The sequence below is a fragment of the Varanus komodoensis genome, unplaced genomic scaffold, assembly GCF_004798865.1.
Source record: "Varanus komodoensis strain SLA01 unplaced genomic scaffold, ASM479886v1 scaffold1, whole genome shotgun sequence".
Taxonomy (NCBI): domain Eukaryota; kingdom Metazoa; phylum Chordata; class Lepidosauria; order Squamata; family Varanidae; genus Varanus; species Varanus komodoensis.
In genome coordinates this window covers 45,854,727-45,864,056 of record NW_025335268.1, presented here as the reverse complement: position 1 = coordinate 45,864,056, position 9,330 = coordinate 45,854,727, and the positions used below count along the sequence as shown (strand labels likewise).

The following is a 9,330-nucleotide window of genomic DNA, read 5'->3' as shown; positions in this document are numbered from 1 at the left end:
AAAGTGCAACATATGTTTCTAAACATTCAGGCAAAGGTGTTATATTCTGACACACACCTGTATGGCTTGAAAGAAGGGCATCCTTTTGGTCCTTCATCATCAGCTATACCTTCTTTGTCAAGGTTTTCAAGTATTTATAAAAGACAATGTGAAAAGAAGCCAGTATTTATGCTCAGATCACTACTTTATTATACTTCTACAATTAAAAAATAAGATTAGCCATTATTGGACAAATGGTGTCTACACAAGTAAGTTATTAAATAAAATTGGGGTGGAAAGACATTAAATTTCTAGATGCAGCATTATATGATGTTTTCTGAAACAGAAGGAAGCAGGGTTCTTTGAAAATCTATTTGTATAAAACCTGCAATCTTTTAGCCCAATTTAAGTAATTTATGAAATCATGTGCAGCAAGGAAGCACCTCCTCAAAAAAATTGTAAACAAAGTTTAAGGCTGGAAGTAACATGATGAGTCACCATCCTTTAATAAATCACTCTGATTAACTTTTCTTAAAAGTCCAGTAGAGCTACTGACAGGGGATGATATTTTAGGAGGGGAATAAACTGTAACTTGTGCAATGAGAAAGTGCAGAGGGTTCTTCCCTGTTGGCATATTGTTTTGCAGCAATGAAGGCCTCAAAATGTTTGCAGAGCATTCGATATTTCATTTCCTCCCCTTTGTCTTTGTTCCTTCAACTGATATGACTGGATTCATCAAATAAGCATATTTGGACAAATGATTTCATTTGGTTGGATTATAGAAGTCCTGGCACAGCTATCATTCTTTAATCTAAAATGAAAGAAAAAGCATCGTTTGAAAAAGTGAAAACATCATTGAACAGACAGTAACTTTTCTACACTGAAGTGCCAAAGTGCACCAGCATGCAGGCTCAGCACCAGGTCTGAGGATGCTCGGAGCAAAGTGCTCCTTCTTTCCATGAGTTACCTGAAAGTGGAGGAGGGAGTGCTGGTACACCCCATTGCACTTCCTTCCCCTTCTAAAGTTGGGTCTTGTGCTGAGTGGAGACATGCTGGATGAGGAAAACCTCAGCAGCTGCCCTTTCCTTTCTTTCCAAAAGGCTAAAGAAGCCACCCCAACCTAGTATTCTACAGATGTTGAGACTGCAGCTCCCATCATTCTCAACAAAGGAGTCGCATCCAACTTACTGGGAAGGCATCAGGCCGGGGAAGGGGCTAAAAAGTTTGGGACTCTTTATTGAAAGGGGAACAGATAGTCAAGGGGGTTTCAATAGACAAGATAGATTATTCCTCTGTCTCGAATAATCCTAGAACGTGGAAAGAGAACAAACAAAAAAGGCCTTCACACAAACACTTTACTTGATGGCTACAAAGTGTGAAGAGAGGCAGAGGCAGGGTCAGACTGCTTTAAAAATGGATTGTGCGTGTGTCTGGGGAACAGGTATGCTCTTAATGGGGTAAGTCACAATGGCTAAACAGAACCCCTTTGCTCAGTTGCATTCTTTGGAATATTAACTGTGTGTGGGCAGGAACACTAGGGCTGCTTCTTTCACGGCTTTCCTAGAAGCCCCTGAAGGGCCACACTAAGAACGGATGCTGGAGTGCATAAGAGGTGAGCAAAGTCGTGCCCATGGGTCCCCATGTGCCTCCAGGCAGCTTACCAGGTCCCCAGGGAGGAACCCTATTCCATTATTTTTTGGAGAATATTCTTCTGTTTTCTTCCTGGCAGCAGGAATTGTAACAAAGGGACATGGGAACCTCCAGCTGGAGGCACTGGTAAGTGGTTGGGGGGGGGGGGCTAGAAATACTTGTGGTTTTTCCACTTTCACAGGGGTCCTGTGCCCCAACTCCTGTGAATCTGGAGGGCCAACTATACGTGATCTGACTTGCATACAACTTCAACTTGAAGATGAATTTCTGTTTTCTTAGGAACAGAACACATTTGTAACCTGGAGACTGTCCGTACCCTAGTAATAAATGTACCAGTAGAATGTGTGCTTTTGTGTGTCCATGCATGTTTTATGAACCAGTCCCCTATAAGGTACTAAAATGACTGCTTAGGTTTTTTTCCACACCTCCATTTTAAGACTGATGGACTCGCGGTGTGGATCCAGGCCATTTAGATACATCCAAGCAGCATATTGTGGGCTAAGGAAACTGAAGTGGTGCTAATTTCCTCCTCATTCAAGTGGCTGACCAAAGCACTCATTTTCTGAGATAGACAAGCTTACAACAAACTGATGCTGAACCAACCGAGGGTAGACTGCCCAAGCCTCTTTTGGAAAGCCCAATCAAAGCAGAAGCAATGCTGGGCAAGCAGCCTCCCTCAGCTGGTACTAGAAAAAGCAAACCCCCAAGAAAATACAAGTTAAAACTTGAACCTCAGGGCACAGAACACATGATTAAAGAACTATAAAACTATAGTATTAAAAAAATACCGTACCTCGGTAACAACTCCTGCTGCTATGGTGGATCCACTGTAGCGTAACATAAACCTTCCAAGTTCTTTAAAATCTTTATAAAGTTCTACAGCAACAGGCCTTTGTGTTTGCAGTTCTATTAAAGCATTTTGTCCTTTAGTCAGACACCTAAAAGGAGGAAAATGTTAATACACAGAGTGATATTACTGTGAGAAGGGATATTGTTTGTGTGCGTACATGCGTGCGTGTGTACATGTGCAAGAGAAGAAGAGAGACAGACAGACAGAGAGCAAATATTTCTGACAGATTCAGAATAAACAGTACCTCAGCTTATATTGGGATACCTTGCGATCCAGTTGGTAATACATAATCATAACTGATTATCATCATTGATTATTCTCTCCTCAATTTTCATAGGGTACACATTCTAGTAGAGCTTACTATTTGATTTTTTTTCAAATTTCTAAAACTGAAATTACCAAATTGCCCTAAAAATACTTACTTAGGTTTTTTCTTTGTGACTTCACCTGTATTCTTGTGAAGTACACTCAATAATCTTCTAATGGTAGCAGGCTCACTTACAGTTTGAAAATGTAAAAGCACCTGAAACAACAGTTGATGGCAATTAATACTTTAAAACCACTGCTGGGGAGGGGGGGATTAAAAACATTTCCCAAAACATTCCACCTAGCAAAACATTTTGCACAAAGGCAAGGTGAGGCCTTACATGAACTTATGATGTTAATACAGTCTCACTGGTGTATTGATCTATTTGAGGTAGCACCTTGCTCTTTTCTGCCTTTCAAGTAGGACTTCTGCCTACTGTTAGAATCTGCAACTCTGAGCCCCCCAAGAATCACCACAATAAATATAGCAATCTTCTTAAAGAACAGTGGGATCAACTTTTGTACACACTCAAACTAACAGAAAAGCAATACTCATATAACACCCAAACTTGAGTGCTGAAATGTTAAAAACAAAATAAAGCATGGAAACTTTTGAAAACTAAATGAGTGAAACACTCACAGGGAATCCTTTGGTGATGGGAATTTCAATATTGAAGATAAGAACCCGGGCTCTGAAACGTGTGCAGGCTTTGATAGGTTCCTTGGGACAACAATATATACAGCCAACACTGTAAGAAAAATGACAAAAAATGTATGTACTAAGAGCAGCTTCATAAAGATTTTTAATGCAACCATTCTAAAAAAAAAAAACCAAAAACAGGTTTAGCAGCATATTAAAAAAATGGAGCATAGAGTCTCGCTCCCTTCTCACTCAACCTACAACAAGGTGCTATTGCCCTGCAGCCGATCCTGTCCTTGTGTCCAGACTGGGACAGGGAGAGAAAAATTATTCAGAAGTTCAGTTTCTTTCCAACTGGTTTGACGGCAGAAATTCTCCTGCTGGGTACCCGAAACTAATGCCTCTAGTACCTTTGGGATACTAAACGTGCGTGCACATCTCAGTAGGCAAGAGAGGGCACTTCTGTGACTGTATGACAGAAGGCTTCATTTTATATATGAAATTCAAGCAGTCTGATTTTTCTAAAGACTGCAAAAATTAATAAACAAAAGCCCATGTATAGTTGCTGCAAATGTCCTGTTTGTTCATGGTGCAATGAGCACAGAGAAGTGGTATTTGTTCAATAGAAGTATTCTAATCTATTTACAAGCTTTAGGCTACACTCTTATGGGCCCAGTACTTTTTTGCCTGCTACCCTCAAACTCAGAGGTGTTGGGGGCCTGGGGGTGATTTAGGTTTTCTTTTTTAATAGAAATGTTAGTTCCTGTGGATATTCCTTAATGGGATAAAACTTTTTATCCCATTAAGGAATTTGGGGAATATGTCCATTCCCTACTGATTCTAGTTCATTTCTCCCTCATTCACATGAAAATTGAGCAGATGAATGATTTCACTGCTCTACCCTGGAAATTAGAAGAAGCCACCAAAACAGCTGCACCCATTGGCTTCATTCCATATAAGGCAGAAGGGCCAATCAAATTAAATGAATCTGAATCATACCACTACAAACATTATAGGTGAAACATTCTTCAAATGTAAAACTAGTGTCAGAGATCAACTGAAAAAAAGGCATTTGGGGAATATGGACTCTGCACCCAGTGCAACCCAAGTTGATCACAAACAGAGAACGCCCAAATTAAGGAGGGGATTGGATCCCCCTCCTCCCCGATCTGTTGCTACATTTGCAACTGACTAAAAAGCAGGCTTAATAGGGGTTCCTCCAAAACTGTAATGCAACAGGCAGCCTAATAAGCATATGCTTGCCTTCACACATTACAAGAGGAGGGAGTTACATGAGCAGCAATGCACACCATGGTTCTCTTTCTCAGAGTGCAAATAAGGTGCAAAACATCATGATAGGAATCTGTTTGAACAGGTTTGAACACATGCAATTCAAAATCAATCAATCGATCAAGACATGGAAAGAAGCAGGAGGTAGGAACCTAGGAGAAGGGAGGGATAAAGCAGTCACAAGGCAGGATCGTGATTTCTGTACTACTTTACCAGGCCTTCGAGGAACAAACCTCAAAAGCTACAGCTTGAACGTTGGGTGTGGATGAGTTTCTTAACGTATGTGCCAGTTTCATCTTCTGTGTAACGTTTTGACATTTATATGAAGAATCACTGGAAAGTAACTTTTCCAGGACTATCTAGTCTCACCTTTTCTATAATTTCTGCAATGCCTCCCTTTCTGTTTTCTTTCTAGAGCACTATCTTCTCTCTTCATCCTTTGACCTGTCCCACTCAGATTATAATGTCATGTTTCTGCTACTAACAATATTAAGAGTGCTAACGACACAAACATAACTGTAGTTCAGCAGTTGCTGGAAACTTTTGAAAAGCATCAATGATATATGCCATCTTTATGTTTATTTGACCACTCTCCCTCTACTGCTGTCTAGAAATTTAGATAAACATTCAACCAAATCATGAAGCATCTCCTATTAATCTCTGACCCCACCAATTGTTTGATTAGGACTGAGATTGCTGCCAGTTTAAAATTGTCTTTGCACGCAAGTGTGATGGTTTGCAACTTGATAGTTTTAAAAGACCAGGTAGCCGACCTCCCACACCCTTCCTCTGCAACCGGTAAACCACTGATTATCAAGCACAACGGTTATAAAGCTTCACACTAAATATAAACCGTTGCTTAGGCAAACTCTTTTCTGCACTCACTTGATTTTGATGATATCCATGCCAGTCAAAACGAGACTAACATGATCTCCTGCTGCAGCCCAATCCACTGGTTCATCATGTAGGGCAATTCCTAGAAATGAGTAAAAGCAGAACTGAGCAGTGAACTACCTTGGTTTAACAGCTACAAACAGCTCTGTTTTTGCCAATTCTGCTGCATCAACCACTACTCATCAGTTTTCAGTATGAATGAGGCGATAGTAAAAGCTGTTGACTAAAACCTCTGAGAAAACAATGTCGTTTGTTGTTTTTTTAAGGAACTACCATTTTTCGAAGGAACCGCTACCTCATTTATTCATAGCGTTTTCTGCAAGTCACGGCATCGAGCGAAATGTATGTCACACTGCGCAATGTATGTCACAACGCTGAAAGTATGACTGCACAATAATTTGAGAATCCTCCCATTCCTTATTGTCCATAAACTGTTACATGTCTTAGTAGTACCTGCTTTCAGTTTTCAGTAAGTGAGTTTACGTTCACTTTCAACGTAACGGTGAAATAAATGTGTGAGTAATGCAACATACTAGAAAACTGACTGCTAGAATACCTAAGTCATTTGCAAGAGTTACTGAAGAATCCCAAAGATGAGAGAATAATGAAATGCACATTTCCAGGGCTTTGAAGCATTTGTGCGTGTTGGAAACAGTAACTGAAGAACAGGACGCAATTTTAGGAAACCGTGCATTGCAAATATTGCACACAGTCTGAAAGCACTTATTACATTTACAGACAAAACAACACTGTCATGGGTAACATAATAGTTGATTTGAAATAAAACCCCAAGTCAGCTTCTATCTGTAAAGGATACACATACACTAAAAATGAAAGAAGTAGAATAAGAATATCTAACGAAGAGCGTTCAGTATCAGGAAAGAAAGGGCATTAGATTGGGTCAGCTAAAAATAAAAACAACCAACCAGCAGTGGGAAACAAAAGGGATGTGCTACCCCCGAGTTTGAAAGATAGGCAACCAACCAAACCAAACTTGGTAGAAAAAATAATCAGCTGCAGCAACTGAAATGACCCTGCCCTGAATACCGACTAGCCACACTTCGAATGCGGAATGGGATGCTGAACGAAGTCTCTCATAGTAACCGCAGAAAGTGGGCAGGTTCACATGAAAGGGGTGGCTCTTTAAATAACCTGACCGCAAACCATTTAGGAATAAGGTAAGAACTGTGTCTGGAAACCAGTTAGACACAAATGTTGGCTGACTAAAACACAACTAATGCATTTGTAGACGGAAACCCCAGAATCCACTCTGGTAGCCAACCAATGAAGTTCCCTAGCACCTTTCAAGGCAACACCATGTAAAATATATTGTTGGAAATCCTATCTGGCTGTGATCAAGGCACAGTTAACCAAAAAAGTGAACCAACTTGTATGAAACTACCAATGGCCACAGCTGCTGTTCAAAGGTCCCGAAACAAAGCTTTTATGAAACATTTCACATATCAACAGAAATCACAAGAACTCATTGTAGGCTTTCAGATGTGATAGTCCTGATTATCAGGTTCGTAAACTGTTTACCGTTGAATCCCAAAATGAGCATATACTATACCTTTCACAGTGCAAGTTTCATTAGGAGGCATTGCCAGCAGCCGGTCACCAACTTGGACATAGCCTGCTTCAATTTTGCCAGTTACGCAAAATCCTGATCCTTGGTCTAGAACAAACATTAAGGTTTGAGAAAATGAACAAAAATGAAGTAATGCACACCTGTTCTGGAAGCTGTAGCAACAGGAACACAGATGTTCAGTGAAATAAAAATAGCTGCAATAGCTGACTATTAGTCATATCTCAATGAAAACTGAGCACTTATTCCAGAAGTCTTTGCCATTTGTTCTTCGATAGGATATGCTGCACTAGCTTTAAACCTTCTCTGCCCGTTCATCCTCAATCCTCTCTCCTGCCCCTCCCTTTGACAGTTGTAGGTTGATTCATTCTGTATTATGTTAGTAACAAAAATGTCTCAAACTTGAACATATTAAATAAAATCCAACTAGTGAAAGTTCTGTTCACTGTATGAAACAACCTGTCTTCCTGAGAAAATCGCATCCTCTTAAGCAAACCACACGTTAAAGAAAACAATATCCTTTGATCATCTCCCAACAATCTGACAGTCTCCCAAATCTTCAATAAGGTATTTGTAATGTTTAAACAGAGTGGCATCACGAAGCACTGGGGTGACCAACCCAGCATCAAAAGCCATACATACTCTTATTTTTCTATAGACACCATTCCCAATTTACAGGCACAGGGGTTCAGATATGGCATGCTTCAATGTTGCATAGTTCAACTGGGATGCCTGGATGGAAAACACATTTTAGGAGAGTTCTGCTCTCTTTACCCATGGTGAAACTGGGGGCAAAAATCCTCTTGGATTTAAAAAAAAAATAATCAGATTTCAGAGCAGCAAGGTGTTTTGTGCTAAGAAGAGGTCATGGGTTAATTAAAGGGGTTACAGGTACCAACCTTGGCATATGCTTGAAATCCTTAATTGAATTAACACAAGCCAGAAATCCTAAGAATTGTCAAGCCAGTGCTCCTGCATAGCTATATGCTGAGCTGGCTTGTCGAGTCACCTTTCCTAAGCTGGAAAGGCACAGGCCTGAAGCCAGAGAGGTGACCACATCTGAAAGCGGAATGGGAGTTGGACTCCATGGCATATAGGTTCCTTCCAACTCTAATTTTATTCTATTTTATTCTATTCTGACACATATCACAGTGCATATTGAATATTACACCAATGCAATGTCATTTGCCATGCACTGAGTTTGCCACACCTGTGATTGCATTACAGCCTGTGCTGGGAATCATGATATAAAAGATGCAATCCTATGCAAGTTTAGAGAGAGAAAACTATGTTTGTGGGGCATGTGGGCCCTTTACTGTCTAAACTTGCTTTCATAGGACTGTGCTCAAAATGAGTAATATAATCAACAGGAGCTTTTTATAAATATTTTAAAATAATGTTTCACACACAAATAAAGTCACTTCTTTAAAATATTTGAAGCAACTTCACTACTAACCTTTAAAAACATCGGATACACATAATCTGAATGGTTTATCCACTGACCTTTGTGGCGGCTTGAAAGAATCTGTAAATAAACCAAGATATTCTATTAGCAGCCATGCCCTTTACTCGCGTGCAGCAAGCTTTGTGATTTTGTCATCTCTGCATTCCCCCAGCTCTGTTTTGCAATTGTTTTAAAACAGCCTTCAACCTGTGGCCTTCCAGATATTTTGAACTATAACTCTCATCAATCCTAGCAGGCATGGTCAATGCTCAGAGTTAGGGGAGCTGTAGCCCAAAACATCTGGAGAGCCCCAGATTGGAGAAGTCTGCTCTAACATCTTAGAAGTAGGTACCTACCAATTTGTTCTAGCAAGCATTTCCCTTCATACCATTTGGTCAGCTCACTCGACTGACTTCTTGTGACAAGATTTTCACCGCCAAGCCCACTTGTAGGGATGTAAGCTACATCCGACTCCTGGTTGAGAGAAGTGTTTGATTTGCAATGAGAAAAATGGCAAGCAACTTTTAAAGTATTATTTCTAAGCTTCTGAAACTCAAGGCAAGATGCATTGCTTTCTCGGAAGGTAAACGAAACACACTTAACTAGTTACTGAAGTTAACCAATAAGGCCTCCAAGCTCTGGAAAATTTTAGAAAAATGCTTATGCAGCAACCTGGTCCTTCCCCTTCACTG

At 40.2% G+C, this 9,330-nt stretch overlaps 1 protein-coding gene across 3 annotated transcripts in view; it reads right to left on the bottom strand.

Moving 5' to 3' along the window:
- Nucleotides 1–165: 165 nt before the first annotated feature.
- Nucleotides 166–9,330, bottom strand: part of HBS1L (HBS1 like translational GTPase) — a 44,148-nt gene continuing 34,983 nt past the window's right edge. For all 3 annotated transcript variants that reach the window (XM_044424047.1, XM_044424057.1, XM_044424065.1), the window contains 8 exons: nt 8,995–9,112; nt 8,651–8,719; nt 7,180–7,284; nt 5,601–5,691; nt 3,426–3,534; nt 2,902–3,002; nt 2,423–2,567; nt 166–790 (listed from right to left, as the gene is read on the bottom strand). In XM_044424047.1, coding sequence (XP_044279982.1) covers nt 779–790; nt 2,423–2,567; nt 2,902–3,002; nt 3,426–3,534; nt 5,601–5,691; nt 7,180–7,284; nt 8,651–8,719; nt 8,995–9,112 — 750 coding nt within the window. In that variant the 3' untranslated portion in view covers nt 166–778. The remainder of the gene's footprint in view (nt 791–2,422; nt 2,568–2,901; nt 3,003–3,425; nt 3,535–5,600; nt 5,692–7,179; nt 7,285–8,650; nt 8,720–8,994; nt 9,113–9,330) is intronic.